The 27691-nt window shown below is 43.7% G+C and overlaps 1 protein-coding gene across 1 annotated transcript in view; it reads right to left on the bottom strand.

Annotated features, from left to right (window-relative positions):
- NRXN2 (neurexin 2) overlaps positions 1-27691 on the bottom strand; it is a 1120399-nt gene that overhangs the window by 101965 nt on the left and 990743 nt on the right. Inside the window, 1 exon segment of the mRNA XM_029612675.1 lies at positions 7968-8278. Coding sequence (XP_029468535.1) covers positions 7968-8278 — 311 coding nt within the window.

The raw sequence follows: 27691 nt of genomic DNA, 5'->3' as shown, positions 1-27691 counted from the left end.
TTCCAACAGTGGCCAATCCAGGCCATAAGAACCTGGCAAGTACCCAAAAACTAAGTCTATTCCATGTAACCATTGCTAATGGCAGTGGCTAATGGCAGTGGCTATTCTCCAAGTGAACTTAATAGCAGGTAATGTCTGCGGGTGCCTTCCATGCACCTGGCCCCATGTTATATTGGACCTTTTCCAATACTACGAAAACCGGGGCCCGTCACGCATCAGTTGAAGTTGCCATCAACACTAAAGATACATAATGCATTTTATATCCTGTTACTAAAACCCCTGGTACTTTCATGGCTCTCTAGGGCATTCCCTGAACCAGAGGATATAACCATTGATGCAGAGATAGTATACGAGGTCAAAGAAATCCTAGACTCTCACTGTAAGGGCAAAAAAATTGAATATCTTATCTCATGGAAGGAATACAGCCCTGAGGAGAACTCCTGGGAGCTAGCTTCCAACATTCTGGAAGCTAGCTCCTAGGAGTTCTATTTGTTGTATTTGGCAGTCTGTGAGTCCCTCCCCCAAATTGCTGCAATTACCCTTCCAGCTGGGCCTCTGCTATCACTCCCAGATGTCACTGGACTGTTTTCACCCCCAGCATGGCAATATGCCATGCCTCGATGCAGCAGGACCCCACCGACAACTCCTGTGGCAGGATGGTGCCAACATCGCCGGGCCCCACTCCTCCTAGGGCCACATGTACCCGATGTCATTAGTTTTAAAGGGCCCACTGAGGGAACAACATCAGTCTTCCTGGCCTATATAAGGACCCTGCAAACACTCCTCCAGTACCTTGGTAACAGGTCTCCTTACTTCCTTGTAGAGTGAGTTGCCTTTGCGTTCCTTGTCCACGTATTCCAGTTCCTGCGTTCTGTATCTTCAGTTCCAGTAGTTCTTGCCTTCATCTTCTGTTTCAGTGTTCCTTGTTGTCGTCTCCAGTTCCTGTCTTCAGTTCTTCAGCTCTCTACATCTCCTTGTTTTCTGCTTGTTCTGTTCCTTGTCTTTCTGCCCTGCCTATTTGTCCCACCTTTTCCTTTGGACGGTTTCCTGGTATTAACCTTAGTCTGCCTCCTGGACCTTGTTGAATACCGCCTGCCATTGACCACTGCCTGCCTTGGATCTTCCTGAATCCTGCCTGCAACTGACCACTGCTTGCCTCCTGGACATTTCTGAACGCCCAGCCTGTTCTGGATTAGCCTGTACCGCCATCTACTCCAGCACAGCAGCCTCAATGAACCTTACGACCATCAGCAGAGGCTCCTACTTAAGTCCTGCTGGCCTCAGCATGCAAAGGCTCAACCCGAGGGGAACGTGGGCCAGTAAATGCGAAGCTCCAGTTGGCCTCTGCCTCTTCCAACTCCACCTGCCAACTGTGGAGACCTGCTTCACTCAGCACTACAGACTGCACCAACTCCATCTCTGTCCAAGGGTCCACGAGTTCAACACTATTTTTCTGACTCTGGAACGTTCTGGGGGCAGAGGTTGCTTAGAGACCATACTGATTTATATTTGAAGCATTAAATGGTGATCTTAGCAACTTCACAAGTTGCCTTTTCTTCATCACCAAATAAATTCTCTCCAGTAAAAGGCACATCAATGAACTTTTCCTGCAGTTCCTTCACTTAGAGAAGCCATAAGAGTTTATGATTGTTTAAAGCCATTACAGAGGCTCTCTATGTAATTTCAAAAGGAACATATGCAAAGTGTATAAGATGCTTTTCACACTCCTTGAGCCAACAGTGAACAAAATGTACCTTGATCTTCGTGAGGGAGGTGGTCTGTGAATTCTTGAGCCCTTTCCAAAATGATATGTAAGTGTTGGACCATTTAGGTCTGGTAGGATGTCATGTAGCATTGGAGCATAGCATTCCAATAATATCTAACACCACAATAATCCAAGGTATGCCATTCACACTCTAGAGTCAACAAAGCATCTTTCTTAGATTTCTTTGTTTCAGAACGGATTCAACCATCAACTGGTTTGGCATTTGGGACTGGTCAAATCCTTCCATTGCCTGGACTCAGTATTTATTGCTGACCTTTTTACCAAGCAGAATGATAGAGTGTAGGGTTTCACTAATTTTCTAGCAAGCCTCTTGATACAGAAAGTGGATGGACAATATCACCGATTCTTTAGGATCATTTAGGTACTTGAGGAAGCCAAAATAATTTGCCCATGGCTCTTACTTGTCCTGCACCTGATGAGATTGTAGTTTTATCTTATGGAGCTTGATAACCCTCAGTGACATCCTAAAACAGATGCGGCAGTAGGACATATGAAGAACCTTGTCCATATGCTTGTAGTAGGTCTTGTGATGGTCAGTTATGGATATCTTCTACTTGCAGTCTGGAGCGTCTTGAAGCTGCTGACCTTCTTTTCTACTATCGTCAGAAAAACTGAAGACATGAAATGAAATGAAGAAGTATTTAAAAGAAAGATGTCCAACAGAGAAAAAAAGGGGATCCCATAGCCAGGAAGGCTTGCCAGAAATCATCAAAAAAGGGCCCATTGACAGGAATGTCAAAAAAGAAAAAAACTTTAAATAATTGAAAAACATAGCTAAAACACTAATGGGAAGAGAAAAAAAATACTAAGGCATATTTTTAATCTAAAAAGTAAGAGAAGGTGAAAGTTGCTTACCTGAAACAGGTGTTCTCTGAGGATAGCAGGATGTAAATTCTCACAGATGATGAAGTCATCTGATGGAGCCTGGGATGGTGAAGTTTACTTCATAGCTTCTAGAAACATTTGGCATCCTCCTTCTCTGGATAGAAGGGTCTTCTTGGTGCCCCACTCAGATACCTTCTAGATGAAGAGAGTGGGTCTTGAGAGGCAGTAGAGAGAATCTAAAGCATAGCCCAGTGGTTCTTATTATGAGCCACCATTTCCTTGACCTTATCTACCAAAACATTCTCTCCCTTGCAGGGCACCTCAGTGAGTCTTTCCTGCACATCTTGTCTAAGATCTAAAGCATACAGCCATGCAAGCTTGATGGCACCAATATCTATAGCAGAGACTCTAGATGATGTTTCAAAAACATTGTAGGTTGACTTGACTGTGAGTTTTCCAACCTCCATTCCCTTATCCAGATGTGACTCCAGAATGGCATGCGTCTTCTGAGAGAGATACTCTGAAATACCTTTTATCTCTTTCAGATGTTTGAATATTTTAGCTCATGAAGAAATGGTAGAAGATATGTGGGCACAGAACATAGTACCCTGATAAACATTTCTCCCAATAAAGTGAAGGGCATGAGACTCATTCCCCAGGAGCACCGAAGAGTGTATTCTAGACCGCTTGGCCTTCTTGAGAATGGATTAAAATATAACTGATTAATGAGGAAGTCGTTGCTTTTCAAACTTGAGAGTTTTTTGGACATGGTTTAATCCATCTGTTTTCTTGTTAATGGCTGACACAGAGAGGGGGATTTTGCACATCTTATTTGTGTCTCCCTAAGGATTTCATGGATGGACGCATTGCCACAATCTCCTTAGGTGGATCCACGAATTGGAGAATGTCAAACATTTTTGCCCTGGGCTTTTCCTCCTCCTGTAAAGAAATGGTGCTTTAGCTGCCATTCTTGTTACAAAGTTAGTGAAGGAGAGGTCTTCCAGAGGATACTTTTTCCTTTCTTGTGGCAGAGAGGGTTCCGAGGGGAGGTCTATTCATTCTTCCTGATCAGAGTAGATCCAGAGGTGTATGCCAGGAATACTCCGACTCTGAGACAGAATCATAGGTTAGAGGTAGTCTGAGTATGCATCTGGCTAGAAGACATGGCTTCTGTGAGGGTACCTCTTATTTATTGGCATCTAGACCCTGATGAACTTCTGCACCTTGGGGAAGTTTCTTCCCTGATGTGATGTATTTATGAGCTATTTCTCAAAGAAAATCACCAATATCTATACTACATTCTTTACTAGTAATTACTGGTTCATGGAGCTGCTCGAGAGCATCGATGTGAAACGGGACCAGTTTCAAATAATTTCTCAGTTTGAAGCCACTCAGATTATTGCAGCAATGAATTTGGCACCCTGCTCTGTGAATCTCTGCCAGACGTCCTTACTGAAAGGCCTAAATGACACTATCTCCCCTTTTGTCACTACCATTATTAATTTATCATTATCTGATGGGAGATTGCCAAGTACTCTAAAGTGAGCCTCAGGAAAGCCTCTGCTTAATAAACCTGGATTAAATTTGTCAGATCCAGCAAGCTATTATCCTATTTCCTCTTTGTCTTTTCTTTATAAAGTCATCGAGACAGCAGTATTGAAACAACTAGATCGTTTTTATTCAAGATCATCATGTTCTGAATCAATTTCAGTTTAGTTTCAGAAAGTCTTTGAGCACTGAAGCTCTTCTACTTTACTTCTACTTTCAGAAGAGAGTTTGATAGGGGCTAGAACTATGTACAGTATTTATGTTGCCTGAAGTTTCTGCCACTTTTGACATACTTAACTATCAAATTCTGTTTTATTGCCCGAGAGAGTGCAGAATTTCACAGGTTGTCCTTGACTGGTTTAGGTTTTACCTATCTGAAAGATTTCAGCAGGTGAATTTGGACTGAAGTAGTTTGGCATGGCATTCCATTACTATGGGTGTCCCTCAGGGCTTGGCCTTATCTGCTTCTTTTTTTAATATCTACATGATGCTAACCCTCTAGTGTTACAGAGTTTAGAATATTGCAACTCTGTTTACATTGGTTTGCCAGCAGTTACATTATGAACTCTTCAGATTTTGCAGAATTCCACGGCACAATTAATATCAAGGAAGTGTATAACAACACATATCATTCTTATTCTGTAATAAATGCACTGGTTGCCAATTGGGTGACAAATGAAATATAAGATTGCCATGCTAGTTCATAAAACGTTGAGCAAGTGCTCATTTTCTTGGATGAACTCGATGCTGAGAATATATAATCCTACATGCACACTAAGATCGTCAAAGAGGGGTTTGTTGGATATTCCTTCAGTCTGTCATGCACATCTGGCTGAGACATATGAAAGGGTTATCTTGGTAGACAAGCCAACTCTGTGGAATTCTTTACCAGAATACCTTTGTCTCATTACCTGTGCCAAAACATTCACAAAGTTGCTCAAGACATTTCTATTCCAGCAGTAATTTGCTTAGTTCTGTGAGTTGCAGTTAGTACTTGAAGCACTGATTTTAATAGTTATGTTGTGGTATGTGAGAATTAGACTGTGATGTCTATTATATGTACCTTATTTTTAATCAATATTTTTATGCTGTTTGCCACCTACAACTGTGGAAGTATGGCGGCATATAAATATGTTCAATCAATCATAAGAACATAAGAACATAAGAAATTGTCATGCTGAGTCAGACCAAGGGTCCATCAAGCCCAGCATCCTGTTTCCAACAGTGGCCAAACCAGGCCACAAGAACCTGACAATTACCCAAACACCAAGAAGATCAAAAAAATAAATAAATGTAATTGAAACTGATAATGATGTGGTAGTTCTTAAATTGACATGAAACCCTTCATCAGATGCAATGAGAGTTTCTATCAGGGGGAAGGAGTGCTAGGCGATGATCCATCTCTCTGGCCTTCATGGGTGGTCGAATTCAAGGGAGATTGATGCTTCCTTGATGTTGATGAGTTCCTGAGCCCTTCATTGCCTTCGATGCTGATGCCTCTGATGCTGATGGCTCAGGCTTATTTCTCCCAAAGAGTTTTTCCATTAGCTCTAAACAGGAATAATGTCCTCAGGCAGCCATCTTCTTATATACAGAGCACTCCAAGATACTATAGTCATTCCCCATTTAGAGCACACTTTTCTTAATGGGATCCTTAACAGACATGATGTAATCGCACCAAGGGCATTTGTTGAAGTTGCTGGCCCACTTCTTTTTTTGGGGAAATTGTTCAAAAGATAAGCAAGGCAAAATCAAATTACTTGATTTTAAATAAAGACTGACTGATGGCACCCAATGCATTGAATCTGATGTGCACAGCAGACTTGGAAAAAAATAAGAAAACTTCACAAACAATTGAGAAACCTAGCTAATGAACCTAAGAGGGCTGAGACAAGTTGTGTGTGTTGTCATGAGAGAGTCTTGTGACAATACATACAAAAGTTTGAAAAATTAACTTCAAAGTAGAGACACGACTGTTGGTCTCCCCAGACAAGCAAGTTCATAACACAGGATGATGCTCAGTGGCAAAAGATTCTAGAAGTTATGAAATAAACTTTACCGGCCTTGGCTCCATCAGATGATATCACCAGCTATTAGGGCAAGAAGAAGAGAAGTAGCCTAGTGGTTAAAGCAGCAGGCTGATAACCAGGAAGCCAGAGTTCAAATCCTGCTGATGTTCCTTATTTATTTATTTTTATTATTTTTGATTTTTATATACCGATTTTCATGCATTAAATGCATATCAAACCGGTTTACAATGAAACAGTGTAAGCAGGAAATAACATTCCTTAGTCTGATACATTGAAACATCTGTAACAAAATAATTGTAAATAAAGCAAGAAGCTGAACAACATTACTAAAAGTTAAATTATTAACTAAAACATACATACAAGGTTAGCACAAAGGTTAGCACGAAGGGGAGCACTGTCGCGCCCCTTCGGCGCGCGACGCAGGCGTGCGATGCCTGGTGGACCGGCGTCGTTTACCAGCTGAAACGCTGAGCGTAGTGACATCATAGTGGGCGGTTCTCATTTTTTCAGTTGTCAATATCTTCCTTGTTTTCCCAGCGATTTTTCTCTTTTTTTGTGGTTTTTTGTGACAGGGATTGTTTCTCAAGTGCCCGATGTTGAAGGGCAGCCCCTCAGCCTCGTTGCCTGGTGGACCGGCGTCGTTTACCGGCTGAAACGCTGAGCGTGGTGACATCATAGTGGGCGGTTCTCATTTTTTCAGTTGTCAATATCTTCCTTGTTTTCCCAGCGATTTTTATGACCTTGGACCTCACATTTAAGTGACCTCCATTGCCTAAGGTACAAACTTAGGGCTGGATTTACTAAGGCTTTTTTCTCTTGTTGTGTCTATGAGGAAAAAGCTTAGTAAATCAGGCCTTTAGATTGTAAGCCCTCTGGGGCAAGGAAATACCTACTGTATCTGAATGTAACTTGCCTTGAGCTACCAGTGAAAAGGTGTGAGCTAAATCCAAATAAATAAAAATTCCTGCTTGTCCTCAGATAAAAACTGTTCTGACACAGCACAGAAATTAACTGCAGCAGTTAAAGAAAAAAAGCATCTGTTGCTCTCAGTAGAAAACTATGAACTGAAGGACTCGATATGAGCACAGGTACACGAGAAGTACCGCACATGACCAGAAGGACCTTCAGGGTTTTTTTTTTTTTAGAAAGCTCTAACAACATGTTTCTTGTTGGTGTTGTCTGACGATGACACCCAGTTGTAATTAACCCTTTCTTTAGAGAAAATATAATGAAATCCCCACAGGTACCCCTAACACCAGAGGAATCGAAGAACACAGACAGACCCAAAACCTGAGGTGCTTCAACACACACCAAAAGCCCTAAAACCAGAGGAATCGTAATACATATGTACACAGACAGCCCTAAAACCTGAGGCACAAAAACACAAACACCTGTAAACCTGAGGCCACCCCTACATATACAGGAATACCCTAAATCAGAGGAGCTCCAGAGCACAGACACATCTGAAAAAGGAGAAATCCCAACATACACAGACACTTGTAAAACCTGAGAATCCCCTACACAGACACCTCTGGAGCCTAAGGAATCCTAACATACACACACTTCTAAAACTTGAGAAAGCCAGAACATGTTGACACAAATAAAACTGAGGAGCTCCAGTACTCAGGCACCCCTACACACACGGATACCTGTATAATTTGAGGAGCTGTAGTATACAGACTTCTGCTCTTCTCCTCTTACTACTCGTGGGGGCCCTCTCTCTCACCCACTTCCCACTGCTCTTTTCTGAACCCTCCCCATCACTTTTCCCCCTTTACCTGTGTGATGCTGGGGGAGCGCCCCCGCCTTGTGGTTGTGGTGGCCATGGTGGTAGTGGTCTCCATGATGGTGGTGGACATATCTGCCAGGAGGGTGGTGGCTGTGGTCTCTGTGGTGATGACTGACGGCACCTCACCCACAAGCCGCAGGTTCCCCTCCACCTGGATGTTGGGGTCAGTCTCAGAGGCCAGGGACAGGACTTTCAACCCATTGTAGTAGAGGCCAGAGATCTGTCCCTGGAAGGGCCTCCCTTGATCCTTGCCACCAATCTTGACTGCAGCCTGGCTGTTGAATATTGTGAGCTGGCGACCTGGTGGGGGGGAAGGCAGGTGGCGAAGAGGATAAACAGAGAAGAACCAATGATGAGGATCTGTTTCTAGAACCAAGGATATGTCCTACAGTACAAATACTAGAAAATTTTCCATTCCCCTGGTTTTGTGGCTAATTTCACAAGCTCTCAAGACAGGCTTTTAAAACAAGAGAAGGGGTGATTAAGCAAGGAAGGAGTGTTTTATTCTCCATCACTTAGTCTCCCCTCTTCTACCTGAGGTGATATCCTATCTCTGATAAAGTTTTTTTTCCTTTCTTCTCTTCCTCTCCTCTTTGTCTGTTCTTTCCTCTTCTCTCTGCTGCACCTTCCTCTCTTATTTTCCACCTAGTCCTCTGTCCTTCCCTTCCTTATTCCACCCAACCAACAACAAACACCTCTGCTTTCACCATGCCATCTTCAATATTCCCCCTTCTTTTATTCACCTTCTGCTTATTTTCTGTTCTTTTGTTTCCTTTCTATGGTTCCATACTCAATACATGTTTTTCAGTTCTTCCCTCTGCCTCTTCTCCATCCCCTACACTCTGTTTTCTAGCTATTATGGACCCATCCATGCCTTCACTGACAATACAAGTAATGAACTAGAGAAAGAGAGAGAGAGAGAGAGTCTGAAGAAGCCAAAGTATGGTATCATTCCCATAACACCGTATACCTAAAGGTGTTGAACCTCCTAATGGAAAACAAAGAGGAAGAGGAGAGTTACTGAACAAACACATTGCTGGAAAGCAAAAAAACTATGGACTTACAAATTTGGGTATATGGATATATATGCTAGAGGTGAGTATATGTGTAGGAATACAAATTTTAACCATGGCTAAGAGTGAGACAAACCAGCTGTAATCAGGATGATGAACAAGAAAGATCAACTCTAACCAGGCTAAGAGAGAGACATACTTACGCTAACCATGGTAATGAGAAAGTCCTGACCTGCATCCTAGAGAGTGCCAGTGAGGGAATATCAGTGCATTTGTTCCATCATCTTTTTCTGGACTACCAGATGGAGAGTGCTATTAGGCAATCAGAAGAAGGTTGGACTTGGACATCTGGTCTTCTCTCAATCCAACCAGTCATGTCACAATGCAACTATGTCACAATAACACAATTCAATTGAATGTGTCCATGTAACAAAGTAACTATGAGGCAATCTCCTCCTAATACAGTTGTTTTCAGAGTCTTTTAGAGAGATTCTGGGAAGCTTTTCACAAAGCCATGGTTGAAAAGTAAAATAGTTTAAAGAGGCAGTGCGAGTATTATTCAGGAGTAGAAACCGTCCTGTCAAAGGCCCAGGACATACCACAGTGAAAGGGGTGCCTCCTTCTCTCTCTTAAGTGCCACTTAGCAGCTTAGCTGCTATATTCTATTGGACCTACACCCTTAAAACACAAGGGTGGGCTTGGAGGTGAATCTACAGTATTCCAATGCAGCCGGTCCTTTTTTGTGCCTTTATGGGAGAATTTTCAAAGTCATTTACATGGATAAAACCCAGTTTTATGCATGTAAATGTCTTGCTATAAAATAGCCTGGGGCTCAGTGTGCATAAAAGTATGTGTATAACTAAATTTCACACATACTTTTATGTGCACTGAGGAGAGGCGTTGTACAAGCGAGTTTGTGCACATACTAGGGCACTTATGTAGGAAATTTTAAAATAAGCTTATGCACATAAGTTCCCTCTGAAAATGTGGGGTAGAGTCTGTATATAAAAGTTATAAAGGCTGTACCTCCACCTGCACAGTTATAAAATTACCCTACAAACCCATCCAGGGGCGGGTCGAATGGATGCTGCTGAGAAGCTCCTAAGAGAGAGGGCTAGCCCATGTAGGAAAAGGCAGCCCTCTTTCCCTGCAGCACTTCTAGGCACGGGCCTATATGACCTAGTGGGAAATCCTGGCCTGAGTGTGGCTGTCACTGTCTTAATTGCTTCTCTTCAGCTGTCTGTGCTGTACTCATAATTTGGGTCTCCGGATGTTGCTCTCCTCCCCTGAGGTCTCTATACTGTATTTATAATTTGGGGTCTCATGGCACTGTGTCTCATCCCCTGAAGCCTTTTTTCACTTGTTCGACTATATTCATAATTTGGGTGTACAAGGACACTGCTATCGCTTCTTCTGGGGTCTCTCTTCAGTTGTCATACTCTATTCATGGATGTCTCAGGGCTCTGAGGTCCCCTTTCAGCTGTTTGTGCTATCTGTTCGGGCAGGTTTCACATTAAATACAGAAAAGACTTTTTATTACAAATCTTAGACACATATCACATTTCAGGAATAGAGCAAAAACGAGAAAGAAAATCAGCTGCATCTCTGTGTGTTATACAAGTGCTATGTGTATGCAAGTGACATTGCTAAGCTTGCCTTAATGGCCAACATAATTATTAAACTTTCTCTTCCCAGTTTCAGATCTCTCTCTCGCTCTCTTTTGCTCTCATATTTGCATTTCTGTTTCTCTTTCAACAAAACCAGAAAATGTTAAAGGGACCTTGTTTCATTTGTATTAATTCCACATCACAGCCTCCAGGCAGGCTGCCTCTATGCCCGATAAACATTTCTGTTGTAAAAATTGTTTCTCAGAAAGGGAGGATTATAATTTATTTTAAATTGACTTTTTTTTTAACCCTCTGAGTCTTTTTTTTTTTTTTTTTGGTGGGGGTGGAGAGATTTTTTTGGGGGGGGCTTTGTTTTAGAAAAACAATTAGAGCTTTTTAATTACTTTTTTTCTTGGCGAGAGAAAGGGCAGGAGGAGGGAGGTTTAGAGGTGGGAACAGGTCATTCTCACACATTTAAACATTTTATTAGGCAGTTATAGTTCTCATTTGGTTAGTTTTGTTTAAATAGGATGTTTAATTTGGGGATTTCTCTGGCTTTGCGTGGAGGGGGCTACCTTTTCTCTATTTTTCTTTATATCCCAGTCTCTAATCACCTCACACATGGAGGGTTTTGTTTTTTTTTTTTGGTTAATTTTCACCATCACCAAAAGGTGTCTGGTGCAGTCAGTGCCTCGAAACAACCCCCAAAGCAAAAAGCAGTGTGCACAACAGAAAATGTAACCTTTCACTGTAAATGCAGTGTACACAGCAGTATGCACCATCATTACATGATAAAACAGTGTACAATATAGTACACACCACTATTCAGTGAGCATGCCATGCTCAGCGGCCGGCTCCTCACCACACAATATTAGTGCAGTGTATAATCACCACTTCATGTAAGTGCACTGTAAGGTGCAATGCACATCACTTAATAGTGTGTTACTGCAGTGTGCACTACTATTCATGCACTGTACCATGCAGCAGGAACACAGAGGTACCATTCAGCATCATCACAGAAGTCTGTATAACTAACTTTGGGATTTAACCAAACAAATCTGTGGGGTTGAAGATATCCCCCTGCTGAATGGGTACATTTTCTCCGGGCAAACCATTGCCTGAACGCAATTTACTCGGACAAAAGGAGTTGGAGCTTCAGGTCTTCCCAGGGTGGGGTTCTACGTTAGCTGGACGGAACAGATATTCAGTGCTATCCAGCTAAAGTTAGCTGTTAAGTCTGGTTGATGTGAATGCCTGTCTTAAAGATACTCAGATAACTTTATCTGGGTATATTCAGCGGCTCTTTTACCCGGATAAGTGCGGCTGAATATTCAGGTAAAGTATGTGTTTTTATGTGGTTATTTTTAAATTATTTATGTTTATTATTGGCTGTATACTGCTTTGATTGGTCACTGGTCAAAAAAGCAGTATGGAAGAATTTTTACTAATAAGTTACCCTGATAAAGCTAATCAGGTAACTTAGCTTCTCAGCAGGCTTTTGCATATGGAGCTTAAAGTGTACAGTGCATATCACCATTCAATGTTAATGCCACGTGCACTGCAAGGGAAGTCACTGTATGGTGTACACAAGTTTACCACTTCTAACGTGCATATGTGGCAGCACGGGTCTGAAACTGGTTTTGTGCTTCCTCCACTTTCCTGCTGCTGCACACAGTTTATCCATAGCCAAATAAGGGTTCTAATCCTAGTGCTGCAGCTGCTGTGGGTTTCAGTGCTGCTGCCAAATGCCAATTCACATCCTGAGGAGGATTCCAGTATCACCTCTGGCACTGAAGTCTTCTGAACACAAACTAGCAGTAGCCAGAGAAGGGTTCTAGTCCTGGTGCACACATCCTATCCATAGCCAGAGAAGTGTTCCATCCCTGGTGGGAATAACAGAAGACTGTTATTACCATAAACTGCACCAAGCGTTCTTTTATTGTAGGGGAGGGGAATCTTGAGTCCCTGAGGACCACACACTGGTCGGGTTTTCAGGATATCTGATTTGCATGCACACTGTCTTAACTGCATGCAAATCTCTCATGCATATTCATTAAGGGGTAGATTTTCAAAGGGGTACGTGCGTAGGATACACGCATAACCCCCGAAAACCTACCCCAAACCCCCCCTGCACGCGCCGAGCCTATTTTGCATAGGCTCGGCGGCGCGCGCAAGCCCCAGGACGCGCGTAAGTCCCGGGGCTTGCATGGAGAGGCGTGCCGGGGGGCGTGCCGGGGCATGTTGGTCGTGACGTGGCGTTTCAGGGGCGTGGCATGGGTGACGTGACGTTTCGAGGGCGGCGCCGCGGGCGTGGTTTCGGCCCCGGGGCGTTCCGGGGGCGTGGCCGCGCCCTCCGGAACAGCCCCCGGGTCGGGTGATGGCGCGCCAGCAGCCCGCTGGTGTGCGCAGATTTATGGCTGCCTCTGGCAGGCGTAAATCCGGCGATAAAGGTAGGGGGGGGGTTTAGATAGGGCCGGGGGGGGGGGGGGTTAGGTAAGGGAAGGTGAGGGGAGGGCGAAAGAAAGTTCCCTCCGAGGCCACTCCGATTTCGGAGCGGCCTCGAAGGGAACGGAGGCAGGCTGCCAGGCTCGGCGCGCGCAGGCTGCCCAAAATCGGCAGCCTTGCGCGCGCCGATCCCGTATTTTAATGGATATGCACGGCTACGCGCGTATCTATTGAAATCCTGCGTACTCTTGTTCGCGCCTGGTGCGCGAACAAAAGTATGCGCTCGCACAAAATTATAAAATCTACCCCAGCGGCTTTCCTGAAAACCCAACCATGTGCAGCCCTAGAGGACCCGAGGATCCCCATCCCTTTTTTTTATTGCATTATCAGGTTGTTAATTAAAAGAGGAGGGAGAACAGTTCAAAGATACAAGCTTTTGGGATTAGGCTGTCCAAGTGGAGAGCACAGTTTAGTTCTCCTAAAGGCTTGGATCTTTAAACATTCATAGGCCTTATCATGGGCACTGGCACTACCCTCCACTGGAGCTTTTCCTTCAATGTGTGCCCAGCAAAGCAAGCCCAGGCAGATTTGAAACATTGTGTGTTGAGCATGAGACAGAAACAGAACTCCCATCTCACCCAGGTTAACCAAGAGGCTGCTGTGTTCCTGGCTTCCATGAATGCAGTAGGAGTAAATCCAGGACTAGATCAGCCCCCTTTGTGCTGAGCTGAGTGAGCAGACAGTCCCTTACAGAGCCCATGCTGTGATGCTGGACAAGACTAGTTAGGGATTCAAATCCAGACACCTTATTGCTATTAGAGGATTTGTAAATGAGAAAGCAATTTAGATGGTGAAAAAAAATCCAATTAATATATATTTATCAAGGAGCAAAGTACTCCCCTTTAAACAGTAATCAGTTTGTTAAAATAAAAAATTAAAAAAACAAATTTGTAGCACTCAAAGGGCTAAAAGAGAAAGCTTAACAAGATCATTATCAATTCTTTTTTTTGTTTCTTTCCATTAAGATTTTTGTTATTTTTTGTTTTAACTTAGGATTAAAGTCCCTTTAACTTTTTTAACAGTCAGTTATAAACATTAATGGAAAATTTAATGAATAGCAACAATTAGGTATTAGCCTGTGATGTTATTAACGCTCGCCTAGAGCGGAAGCAGACGTTTAATGGAAAGTTACAGCCGGTTTAGCTTTCAGAAGAGTTAAGAGCAGGTTATTAGCTGGTTAATATTAAGGTTAATGACCTTTGCACTCCCCTCTCCCCTGAGTTTAAGCATTAAAGGAACTGAGCTCGCCTGGGTACTATCTTGGACCTACAAATTTTTACAGTCACAGAGTTAGTGAAAGCTGGACAAACATGGACACCCTGGAAGCTTAGCTACATCATGACATGAGGAAACTGTAACCTTAGCTACACTGTGATACAAGATGACAGTTTACTAACTACACCTGGCTGACAGAAGGAAACAGTAACCTTGGCTATACTGTGTCACGAGACTCAAGGAGGTAACAGCCTTAGTTATATACATGACACAAGCAGATTAGCCTCATCTACACTGTGACACATGACACACAGAAAAGGTAACCAAGGTTATATATCATGCCATGTGACTTTAGCCAGGGTGTCAAGGTGGCATAAAGGGACAACTGTAGCTACAGTAACTCTGGCCATACCATGTCACAGTGATACAAAATCAACAACCTTAGCTATAGCATGTCAAGCTGACATAAAGAGACAATAACCTTGGCTACACCGTTGCATATGACAAGAATAGACAATAACGTAGGTAACACTGTATCATATGACACAAAAAGACAGTAACCTTAGCTACATTATGTTACATGACATGAAAAGACAGTAATCTTAGCCACACTTTGTCAGGGTGACTGATTGGAACAGCAGCCTTAGCTACACTATATCTTGGTGACATAAGTAGATAGTAAGCATGTAACACTAATATAGAGACAACAGCCTTAACTACTGCATGTCATAGTGACATGAAGAGACAGTAGCCTTATCAACATCATCTGGTAGTGATAAAACAAGACAACCATCACTACACCATATCATGGTGATATAAATAGACAGTAACCTTAGCTACATCAAGTCACAAAGACACAAAAGCCAAGATATACCATGTCACTCACCAGAAATACAGCCATATGTACAGCACTCCCCAGCACTAGGACCTATCTGAGGATCCTATGCCCTCTGCCCCTGCAGCAATATTCAATGCCATAGCTCTCTGTGAGAGACATACTCTCTCTCCAACACTTCCCAGGACTACGGTCAGATGTGAAGAGCCTATACTGTCTGCAGCTCTTCTAAGTATTACAGCCCTGTTGGAGGGTCCCACATTCCCTGCAATTGTCCCCAGTGCTACAGCCCTATGAGAGGGTCCCTTACTCCTCACAGTGCTCTCCAGTGGTGCAACCCTATGAGAAGGTCCCACACTCCCCTCAGAGGACCCCAATGCTACAGCCTTATGGGAGGGTCCCACACTCCCAACAGTGCTCTGCAGTGGACAGCCCTATGTGAAGGTCCCACAGCACTCCCCAGTGGTACAGCCTTATATAAGGATCTCACTCTCTCTGCAGCCCTCCCCAGTTGTAGACTCTCTGCAGCCCTCCCCAGTTGCAGAGCCCTAAGTGAAGGTCCCACAGATTCCCCACAGTGGTCAAATTGTGCTACTGCTCAATGTGAGGGTCCCATACTCCACACCCCTGGAGTGCTCCTGTGCTATGTTAAAGGTCCCAAATCCCAAACAGCGATCCCCAGTGATAAAAGCCCTATATGAGGGTGTCACACTCCCTGCAGAAGTCTACAGTGCTACAGTCTATTTTATCAGCCAGTAACTTGAGGACAGCAATTTTCAAAAGCCCTTTATCCAGTTAATTACCACTTTATCCGAGTAAAAAAAGGTGTCTGAAAACTGCTTACCCTTAATCCAGCTAAATGTACATGTGGGGTTCCACAATGTTCACACTCTTCTCCGCATTAGGAGGAGGTGTTCCTGGGATTGTTCTTAGGTTGGAGGAGTGAAATAACGTGCATAGATTCTTTTATTAAATCTATGCACGTTCTTTTTTCCATGGAAAATGTACCCACAGAAAAAGCAGGTGTAAATAATCAAAGTACATTGGGCAATTTTTCAAAGAGAAAGTCCTTGGTGTGCTTTCCTTTTGAAAAGTGGTGCAAAGACCACAGGTAAAAAGTACTCACAGACTTTGCAGTGATGCTGGCAGTTTGACAATTGCCCCCTGTAAGTTTAACTTTCCAAACCAAGAGCCCTATCACTGAGCTAAGAAGGCAGTTCACCCTGCTCAGGTAACAGGAAATCTTAATCTAGTTTAGCCTAGTAGTCTAGTTGCTCGACCCTGCCTCCCAATAATATAATCTTATAGCAGTCCCTTATAGAAATGAGAGAGAACTATTCCAAGACCAGAAGTCAGTCAATAAAATCACTAACTACCAACTGTTCCCTTATGAAACCTAACCCTCAGGCAGAGCTCTGAACCTTTAACCCGGTCTGTTGTTTGTTTTTTAAATTAACTTGAATTAATTAGCCTTAATTACCTTTGTCGAGTAGCCATTCGTCAACTACTCGACCAAGTCGATACGGAATTCTCTGTCTAGCAATCGCCAGTCGCTCGTTATCAAAGCTCCCTTTAAAGAGTTTAGAGAGATATTACAGATGTTAAGATCTGGAAGGTCAAAGTTCAGAGGTTAACATTTAAAGGTAATACGGTCAGTGTTTTATCAAGGTAATACCAGTTAGTCGTTCAATGATAGCTTGAACATCTTTTTTTGGAGGGGAGGGGTGGAGGGGATGGAAGATTGGGGAGATGGGGATTTAGAGATGTTATACCAGTAATATCTAGTTACACAGTTTTAACCTGGTTTAGGGTTATGCCTCTCTAGCAATCAGTTAAAATATTTATGAGGAATTTAGAAGGGATAATCCAATTAAACTTTAAAATACAGTTTATAACCACCCTTTGGTTTTTTTTTATTTGTTATACATTATTTTCTGATTCAAATTTTCTCATTATTTTTAAAGTTTACCCCAAGAAGGACATCAACCATGGCAAGAGTGCAACCACTTTGCATCAGTTATCTGAGCACCATATTCTTTTGTTCAAAATTGTCCCCTTTCTTACGCCTAGAACCAGGGATTCAAGTTTCTGATATAAGAGTGGAACAAGGCTCACAAAAACAGCATAGTAAGAAAGCAGACAGTGAAGCCAACATTTTAAAAGAAGAGACATCTCTTACACTAACCTCATGCCATGCAACTAACAGTTCTGGTTATAGCAGACATCTTTGGTTAGAATGTACAACATTGCAGACCTTAAAGTTTATTCCTTCTGAGGGGGTCATCAGATTTTACATTTCTGTTTGTCTCATTCTGAGACTTTTCTTTCTTTATTGTTTTCCATTCAGTGCTCTCTTAGGAACTTTTCATTGGCCAGGTTTTGCAGCAAAATCCCATTTCCACAGAATTCTCTAAAAACCACAGGACCCAGCCAGTGACCTCTATAGACCATCATTGCCTGTCACAGTCTACAAAAGCAGAGTGATATAAAAACCATACCCCTTCCCTCAAAAGCTAGCATCCTCAAGTTCTCTAGAAAAGAAATTTTCTGTGAGAATTCTCTGTTGTGATAGCATTACATTGCAGTGCATGCTGGGAAAGAACAAAGCAGGGTAAAGTTAGAGAGAGCTACAGTGATGCCAGAACTAGCTCTGTTAAATTAGGGGAGCTGGGGGTTGGATTTAAAAGAAGACCTCCAGCCCTAGGAATCTTCCATAGATACAGTGGGCCTGCTCCTATCCTCCCCCAATGATGGATGAGAATAATTGCCTGCTAGGAATCACTGTAGCAAAAGTATCTTAGCACCATTCATACAAGTGCAGTCATTCTGTCAAGGACCCCTGCTGATTTACTGTGATGGTGGAGGTGAAATCAACCTTAAAATAAAATTTTAAATTTCCATCTATGACTTCTGCCAGTTGACAGTATTTCCCCCAAACATTCTCCCAGTACCCCTCCACACTCCCCCCTTGCCAACTTGCTGTTCGCTTCTTACCAAGGAAGCTTGGATAGTAAATGGCAGAAATTCTGGGTTGTAGGTAGGAGAAGCTTGGGACTGGAATAAAATTAAGATTTAGAAGGGGTGCAGGGAATGGTGTATGATATATTGGAATCCGCCTTGGACAGATTGATTTTGGAAAGCCTGGAATAAGAAAAAATTACTACTTACCTGATACTTTCCTTTCCTTTAGTAAGGGCAGGTCAATTCCAATGAGTGGGTTATGCACCTCTGCCAGCAGATGGAAATGGAGCAAAAGCTGATATCACGGCCATATAGTTCCACCCAAACATCAGCCCGCCAGTATTCTCTGGAACAGCCAAACTGTGGACTAACCTGATTATACTTGAACATTACTAGAAACAGCCAACCATTCATGTTTCTCAACCAATAGGAACACTGAGCTCAGCCAAAAGAAAGAACATATCTAGCAAAATAAGGGCTAGAGAAGCCACTTACCCGTTTTCAATGAAGAGCAGGAATCATACTCTGCATAGCTCATCCAAAGAAAGGTTAACCACAAATTCAAACATCAGCAACTGAAGGCGGGTCTGGGATTGATCTGCCCTTACTAAAGGAAAGGAAATTATCAGGTAAGTAGTAATTACTCCTTCCTTAGCGTTCGAGCGGGTCAATCCCAATGAGTGGGATGTACCAAAGCTAATCTCGAAAAGGGCGGGAGGTGGCCAGCGATCCAGTCAATACCGCCTGCCCAAATGCGGCATCCTCCTCAGCCTTAACATCCAAACGGTAATGCTTGGAGAAAGTTTGCAAAGATGACCATGTTGCCGTTATGCAAATTTCAGCCATCAACAGCAAATGAAGTTCTGCCCACAATACTGCCTGAGCCCTCGTGGAATGCGGTCTAATCTGTTTCGATAAGGCAACTTCAGCAGCCATATAGGCTGCCGTAATGACTTCCTTAACCCACCAGGCAATTATTGCCCGCGTCACCAGTGCTCTTTGCCTACTTCCACCATGGAGCATAAATAGTCAGTCAGACTTACAAACAGCCTTAGTCATTTCCAAGTACCACAGTAAATGACGCTTAATGTCCAAGGAATGCAAAAGGTGGTACTCAGCTTCATCCCTGTCCTTATCCAAGGCAGGCAGAGAAATGCATTGATTCAAATGAAACTCTGAAACCACTTTGGGCAAAAAGGAGGGCACCGCTGAAGTTGAACTGCACCCGGAGTTATATGATGAAGGGGCTCATGGCAGGAAAGAGCCTGCAGCTCAGAGTCCTGATGTACCGAATAGATTGCTAACAGAAAAATTGTCTTCAAGGTAAGCAACCGCAAGGAAAGAGTATGCAGCGGTCAAAAAGTCAGACCTGCCAAAAACTCGAGGACCAAGTTAAGGTCCCAAAGAGGCACCGGAAGGCGCAATGTGGGGCAAAGATGCTTAACTCCCTGCAAGAAACACATGTCCGGATGGGAAGACAAAGGCTTTCCATTGACTCTCCCCCTATAATTAGGCAGGGCTGCAACTTGAACCTTGAAAGTGTTAAGGGCCAGACCGTTAAGCAAACCATCTTGTAAAAATTCCAGAATGAAAGGAATATCCACCTTAAGCGGCTGAGCACCTTGCTCAGAACATCAGGCCTCAAAGACCCTCCAAACTCTAACACAGGCTAGAGAAGTAGAAAATTTCCTGGCTCAAAGAAGAGTGGAAATTTCCACAGGCGAAAAACCCCACTTCAACAACCGAGCCCTTTCAATGGCCAAACCGTAAGACAGAATCAACCCAGATCCTTATGCAGAAGGGTCCCCTGATGCAACAGATCCATCTGAGATGGTAGCTTGAGGGGACTGCCCACCAGAAGCATCTGGAGATCGGCATACCATGGCCTTCGAGCCCAATCCGGAGCCACTAAAAGGACAGTGTTGATTTGACTTGCAATCTTCTGAGCAAAAGATAATTAAGGAAGATACCAGTGTCTATTAACGATCATCAAGCAAAATAATAGCTGGTGTGATAAATGTTATTGCTGTTACAAACAACATATTTTTTTAAATTTTTTTATATATAGTTTTTTTGAGAGGAAAAGACCTCAGCACTGGTTTTCTACTGAATATTTCATCAGATTTTTGTACCAGTTAATGCAATCATAGGTCTAAAAAATCTCTCTAAATTTTTATTCCAATTTTAAATTATCATTAAAGTTTCTTGTTTCTTTAAAACATTCTTTACTGGTTTGTTATTTCTTTTGTGTTCATTTGAAAAAACAATTTTATAAATAAACCAGACTCAGAACAGTAATAAATAACTCTTCTTTTCTTTCTGTTTATAACAGAGTATTAGCTGTAGGAAAAATACATTTTTTCACTTATCTTTTGCGAGGATTTTCATGAGAATCTTGTCGCTCAGTCGCAGATTATTTTCAATTTAAAAGAGACTGTTGAAGTGGTGCTGGTAACAGTTACCAGTAAGATGCCGATGTTGACAATGTTTCACCAATGCTGCATCAGGCTGTGTTTCTCTTTTTCAAGATTGCATGATTTCCGTTTTTCATTTAAAGCGGCGGAATCTTTGTACGATTCAAAAAAACTATACATAAAAAAATCTAAAAAAAAATATTGTTTGTAACAGCAATAACATTTATCACACCTGCTATTTTTTTGCTTGCAATCTTCTGAACCAGTCTGCCTATCAGAGGCCAGGGTGAAAATGCATACAGAAGGGCACCGTGTGGCCACCCCTGAACAAGAGAGTCAATGCCCATAGTGTTTGGGTGTCGCTTGTGACTGAAGAATCGAGGAACCTTCATGTTGTTGAAGTTTGCTAACAGGTCTAGATCCAGTAGGCCCCAGTAGTTCACCAGGAGCTGAAAAGCCTCGTCTGCCAGCTCTTATTCTCCTGGGTCCAACCTTCCTCTGCTGAGGAAATCGGCTCTAATATTGTCCTTTCCAGCACTATGAGAGGCGGATAAGCTTAGGAGATGCTGCTCCACCCACACCATAAGAACATAAGAACATGCCATACTGGGTCAGACCAAGGGTCCATCAAGCCCAGCATCCTGTTTCCAACAGTGGCCAATCCAGGCCATATGAACCTGGCAAGTACCCAAAAACTAAGTCTATTCCATGTTACCATTGCTAGTAATAGCGGTGGTTATTATCTAAGTCAATGCCATGAGGCATCTATCTTCTCCGAAACCTGTTGACTTTTGGTTCCACCCTGATGATTTATGTAAGTCACTGCTGTCGCAGTGTCTGACATTATTTGGACTGCCCAAGCCTCTAGGTGCTTGGTGAACCACAGGCATGCTAACTGAACTGCTCATGCCTCCATCCTGTTGATGTTCTACTGCTACTCTGCTGCATTCCTGAGCTCTTGTAACTCCTGACTGTTTGCCCCCCAGCCCCAGAGGCTTGCATCTGTCGTGAGCACCATCCAATCTGGCGACTTCAGGAAAGCTTCCTTCCTGAGATGATCTGCCTGTAACCACCAGTCCAACTGGGACCTCACCTCTAACGGCAGAAGCAGCCTCACCAGATAGCTCTGCAACTGAGGACTTCATTGGGAAAGCAATGCACGCTAAAGAGGGTGCATATGAGCCCTCGCCCAGGGAACCACTTCCAATGCGGCAGCCATCAACCCCAGGACCTGCAGAGAAGACCACAGAGTTGACAAATAGAGTTCTGCAGGGATCAAACTTGCATCATCAACATGTGGCTCCAAGACTCCAGCATAAATACTCTTTCCTGCCTTGTACTGAACCGAAGCCCAAGATACTCCAGGGTGTGAGAAGGCTGCAAATTGCTCTTGTCCAGATTCACAACCCAGCCTAGCTTCTGTAGTATGAAAATCACCCTGCAGGAAGCAAAAAGACTCTCTTGCACATCCTTGGCTCGAATCAACCAGTCGTCCAGATAGGGGCAAACTAGAATGCCCTCCTTGTGGAGGGCCGCCACTACCACCACCACAGATCTAGGTGCTGTGGCTAGCCCAAAAGGCAAGGCCTGAAACTGGTAATGATGATCCTGAATAGCAAACCGGAGGAACCACTGATGTTTCTGATGGATGGGAATATGTAGATATGCCTCCGTCAGATCTAGAGATGTGAAGTACTACACTGCTTGTACTGTCATTATGACATAGCACACCATTTCCATCCTGAAATGCGTGCCTCGTAAATGTCGGTTGATGCCCTTGAGATCCAGTATGGGCCGATATGATCTTTCCTTCTTGGGCACAACAAAATTAATGGAACAGAGGTTCGTATTTTGCTGCGATTCGGGATTGGGAATTACCACTTTGAGGTTCAGCAGCCTTTGTAACTTCATTTCCACTTCTATCCTCTTCTGAGGGGAGTTGCAAGGAGAGACCATAAAAGCATATAGTGTAAAGCAATGAAATTTGAAAGCATACTCTTCCCGAACCACTTCAAGAATCCATTGATCCAAAGTAATCTGGATCTACCTGTGATAAAAACGGGATAGGCAACCACCTATCTTCTGTACCAGCAGACGCAGGTGGGAAGACGGAGGGGCTCCACCACTGGAGCCCGCTTCCTTTAGAGGTCCTCAGGGGCGAAAGGATTGAAACCTGTGGAAGGGCCAGGATCTCTGGGAAGAACCTCCCCTATAAGGCTGAAAATGCTGGTAATCTCGAGAGCGGCCACCCAACCAAAAAGACTAGGCCACAGGTTTCTTGTCCTCTGGCAAACGAGGGACCTGGGTCTCTCCCCATTTACTTGCTAGTTTTTCTAATTCACTGCCAAACAAAAGCAAGCTCTTGAAGGGCAGCTTGGTAAGATTAGCTTTTAAGATAGTATCTACCGACCAGTTGCACAGCCATAAAAACTGAAGCAGCTCCTCTGGTGGCTGTGTGAATCACATCACAGCCCACATCAGCTAAGAGGGCAGTCCCTAGTTCTATCATAGTTTCAAGATCGGACACGGTACAAGCAGAATCTTGACAAAGACGCAAGGTATCCTGAGCTACCAAAATGCAACAAGAAGCAATTTGAAAGTTCATCATCACTGTCTCAAAGGCTTGCTTTAGGATAGCTTCAATCCTTCTATCTTGAGCATCCTTCAATGCCGAACCTCCCTCTACTGGGATGGTGGAAGATGTCATGACAGAACACACCAAGGCATCCACCTTAGGGAAGTGAAACTGCTCTCTGACCTGAGGATCCAAGGGATATAAACCCGCCAAGATACATCCTCCTTTAAAGGATGCCTCTGGCATATTCCATTCCAGTTCAATTAACTCCTGGATTGCATCCAGGAGGGGAAAGAAACAAGAAGCCTTGCTTAGGGTGACCAAAATGGGATCCTTCTTCTGTATCTCCAAGGAGTAGGCCCAGCCACTCCAAGGGTCTTCAAGGTCTGAGAGAAAGCTCGACAATTCATTTCTATGAAAGAAAAGGAAAAGAGTTCTATAAGGCTCCAAATCTGGGGGAATCTCCCCTTCCTCACCAAGAGAGCCACCACCATCATCATCAGTAGCATCCTGATCCCCTGTATTCAAGCCTTGTCAGATTACGCTGTGCCACGGTGCTTGACTGTAGAGACAGGAGGAAGAGCAATCTGCGCACACTGACCTACATTAGCAGGCAGTGCCAACTCAGAAGATTGCCCCTGTAGAAATGTCTGCAATCCCTGGAAGAATTCTACCCAGGAAAAGGACAGGTCCATTCCAGGCTCCATAGGGCCGAAGCTGACATCGTGAGAGTGAGTGTCTCCTGATGACTTGCTCTGTGGATCGACTGAGGGAGGGGACATCCCCGTCATGCCGATCTCAGACCCACTCCCCGCAGAACGAGAAGATGGACCATCGTCAGCAAAATTAAGAGGTAAATCTCCCTGAGCATCCAGGCAGCACTGACATAGGCTTAAAGATAGCTCCGGCTGAATGGCGCTGATGTGGCATGCAGCACAAATGGATAAGCACTTAGGCTTCTTTGCCATGGGCGCCATGGTTTTAAGTGTGTGGAATGGAAAAAGCTTGTGCCTAGATTATACGTACATAAAACCTGCACCCAAAATGGATGCACACAAAAAATGTGCATGCAAGTGTACACGCCTAGGCTGCACAGCCAGCTAAGCGCTCAAACTTAGTGCCTAGTACCAAAACCAAAAAAGACGATGAAGTTGGCTGCACAACTGGGTGCGCAGGTGCCCACCGATGGTCCGCAGTGAAAAACACGCAAAATCACCTAGTGGCCTACCATGCGCCAAAAGGAGAGAAGCCTGGGATTGTGGCCTAGCCAAATGGCTGCTAAACCCGCTGTACCTGCACTACCTCCTTACCTCACTGAACTTCCCAATGACATTAGTGGGACAGCCGAATGCCAAGGTGACAGACCCTTTCTCTTGCTTTCCTCTTGCTGGATATTTTTCTTTTTGTAAAGTAAAAATCTTTTACCTGAGCTCAGCCCTTCCTGGCTGAGAGCAGGAATGGTCTCGAACATAGGGGGAGAGGGCTATAGCCTTCACCACTGAGCCTCTCTCAGCCTGCAACTGCTATTGAAATTTTAGGTCCATACCAGTCAAGGCTTCCGGACTGAAGGTACTCTACTGAGGGAGGGAGCACACAAAATCACCTCAGGAAGCAAGTGGTGCTATATAGATGTCTTGTCTTTCATGTCCTTTCAACTCCTTCTTCTTCTTTTTTTTTACTAACAGGCAATCCCCCTGAAGGGAAATACATGTCCACCATTTACTGGAGACGGAGAATACTGGCAGGCTGATGTCAGGGCAGGACTATATGGCTGTGACATCAGCTTTTGCTCCATCTCCATCTGCTGACAGAGGTGCATAACCCTCTCATTGGGATTGACCTGCCTGAATGCTAAGGAAAAATGTTTTTAAATAAACTAAATAAATAAATAAAATAAGGATGTCTGCTGTTGGGAGGGAAAGGGATAAAAGGAAGCCTGGTTCCATACCAACATGGCCAAGGTCTATAATAAGATCACAAGATCTGTTTCTAAAGTAGTTTATTTCTGTGCAAACTAACAACAGTTCTTCTGGCAATTAGAAAGAAAGAAGAGAAGGGAGGTTAGAAAGGGACAGGGAGATATAGAAGGGAAGCAGGGAGAAAAGAATGAGTAAATAAAGAAGGGGCGAGAGAAAGAGAGAGAGGTATAGAAAGCAAGAAAAAGAAAGGGGGTAGCAGAGAAAGAGATGACTGATTTTGTAACCAAAGTAGGTGCTATTATAAGGTGCTAATGGCACTGCATGCAGAAAACTAGGTGACAACAGTGGGAGGGATAGAGAAGGATGGGGGAGGGGAGAAAGAAATGACGAGAGACTGCCTAAATATCTGTAACAGAGGACACATGAATTTTACATATGTAATATAGGAGCACAGAAAGCGAGAACCGGAGTGAGACTAGCAAGGAAAAGGGGGGAGGAATTAGACTGTAACCTGCAGCTGCCTTTTCTAAATACACATCAACCTCAGAAGTTCCTGTATGTGTTTATTGCCCCTTCTTATCCCCCTGCCTCTACCTCTCTTCCCTCAGTGATTTCTGCATCTGTTTATTGCCCCTTCCTTCCTCCGACCTACCTCCCTCTCTCTATCCCTCAGCAATTTCTCTATCTCTGCCAATGTTTTTCCCTGACCTGCCCCACTCTTTCACCTCAGCTCTTCCTGTATCTTATTGCCCCTACTTTTCCCCTCTCTGTCCCTTTCTCTCCCCACAGCAGTTCCTGTATCTGATTATTGCTCTGCTTTTCTTCTGCCCATTCCTTTCCTTCCTTAACAGCTACTGAATCTTAATTTACTAATCCTACTTACCTACTTTGCCCCTCTTTCACCTCAGTAGTACCGGCAGTAACTCCTCCTTTGCCCCTGCCTCCCTCCCTCTCATCAGCAGTTCCACTTCCTTCCTCTCATTTCCTCCACAGTTCCTATATCTGTTTATTGCCCCTGCTCCCCCCCCTCTCCTTTACAATTCCTCTACCTCTTTTTTGTTCCTACTTTTGCCCTGCTTTTAACTCTCTCAGTGCTCAGCAGGCCCTACCTGTTCATTTCTCCTCCCCCACCAGTTACGGTATTTCTATTTATTGTCCCTGTTTCTCCCCTGCCTGCTCCTATCTCTCCCCTCAATGGTTCATCTGTCTGTTGCCCCTGCTTGTCTCTTGCTTGCCCTCCTTTCTCCTCTCAGCTGTTACTGTAAGCTGCTTACTGCCCCTGCCTGCCCCTTTCTCTTCAGCATTTCATGTGCTTCTCTTTATTGTCCTTACTTTCCTTCAGCCTGTGTTCTCCTTCCCCTCAGTGGTTCCTGTATCTGTTTCGCTTGCATGCCCCTTTTGTTCTCCCATCAGGAGTTCCTATATATTTTTATTGCCCCTGCTATTCTTCCTTGTCTGTTCCTTATCAAAAATTTACTAGTGAAAACTGTCCAGCTTTGCTTGGGTTCTCTGGTTCATAACAGCTACATAATTTAAAACTGAACAAAAACGAAAATCACAAATATTGTTTTATTTTGTTAAGTAATTAACAGCAAGCATATATAGAAACTTAGGGAACCTTGCCATAAACTACATTGACAGTATATTAGACATGCCTAGTTGCCCAACTCTACAGCACTAAATAATGATTGTTACAGAAGATTAAAAAGCACTGGTTCCAGTACAGATCCCTGGGGCACTGCACTAATTACCATCTTCCATTGAAAGAACTGACCAGTTTCTTCTGTTTCTTATCTTTTGACCAGTTCACAATCCACAACAGTGGCACAGCCATGGGTGGGCCTGGGTGAGCCATAGACTACCCACTTAGGGCACAGGCTCACGCAAATAAGGCTGCCCAACATCAGAAAAGGAGGCCTGCAGGATGGCCACTGCAGTTCCCATCCTATGGCAGCGAAAGAAGAGGGCTACTGCAGGATCCTATCCCACAGTGGCTGAAGAAGGTGTCTGGCAGTGCCTGAAGAATATGCCGTGTGTGTGTGTATGCATCATGAGTGGGAGCCTGTCTGAATGTGTGTGCGTATATGAGCGGCAGCCTGTGTGTGGGGCACCTATGCATGTGTGTGTATATGCATACATGACAACCTGTGTGTATGCGTGTGTGGCAGCCTATGTGTGTATGTTTTTTTTTTTTTGGGGGGGGCTCTGTGTATGCCTGCTTGCCTGTGTGTGATAGCCTGAGAAACAAGATTTTGCAGACAGAGCATATTAGCAAAATGTACCCAGTGTTGCTGCGGTTGTCTGGTTCACAACTTTCAAAACCAAACACAAGTGGAAAAAATAAATATTCTTGTATTAACAAATTAAGAGAAGAGCCTGTGTGGGTGCCTGAGAGACAGGGCTTTCCAGAAGGTGCATATGATCTTTGCTCAGTGCACCTTCCACTGTTCAGGGATCCATCTAGTGGCCATAGATAGACATGACAATGTACCCAACACAAGTCATTTATACTATATATAAAATTTGCATTTTATTTATTGCCTCTACCAATACTCAAGAGGATTTACAATAGCATATAGCAGAGTTGCTTACCTGTAACAGGTGTTCTCTGAGGACAGTAGGATGTTAGTCCTCACACATGGGTGACATCATCAGATGGTGCCTGACAC

Source organism: Rhinatrema bivittatum, chromosome 8, assembly GCF_901001135.1.
Source record: "Rhinatrema bivittatum chromosome 8, aRhiBiv1.1, whole genome shotgun sequence".
NCBI classification, from domain to species: Eukaryota; Metazoa; Chordata; class Amphibia; order Gymnophiona; family Rhinatrematidae; genus Rhinatrema; species Rhinatrema bivittatum.
The sequence above is the reverse complement of the archived record's forward strand: the minus strand, read 5'-3'. Positions and strand labels throughout refer to the sequence as shown.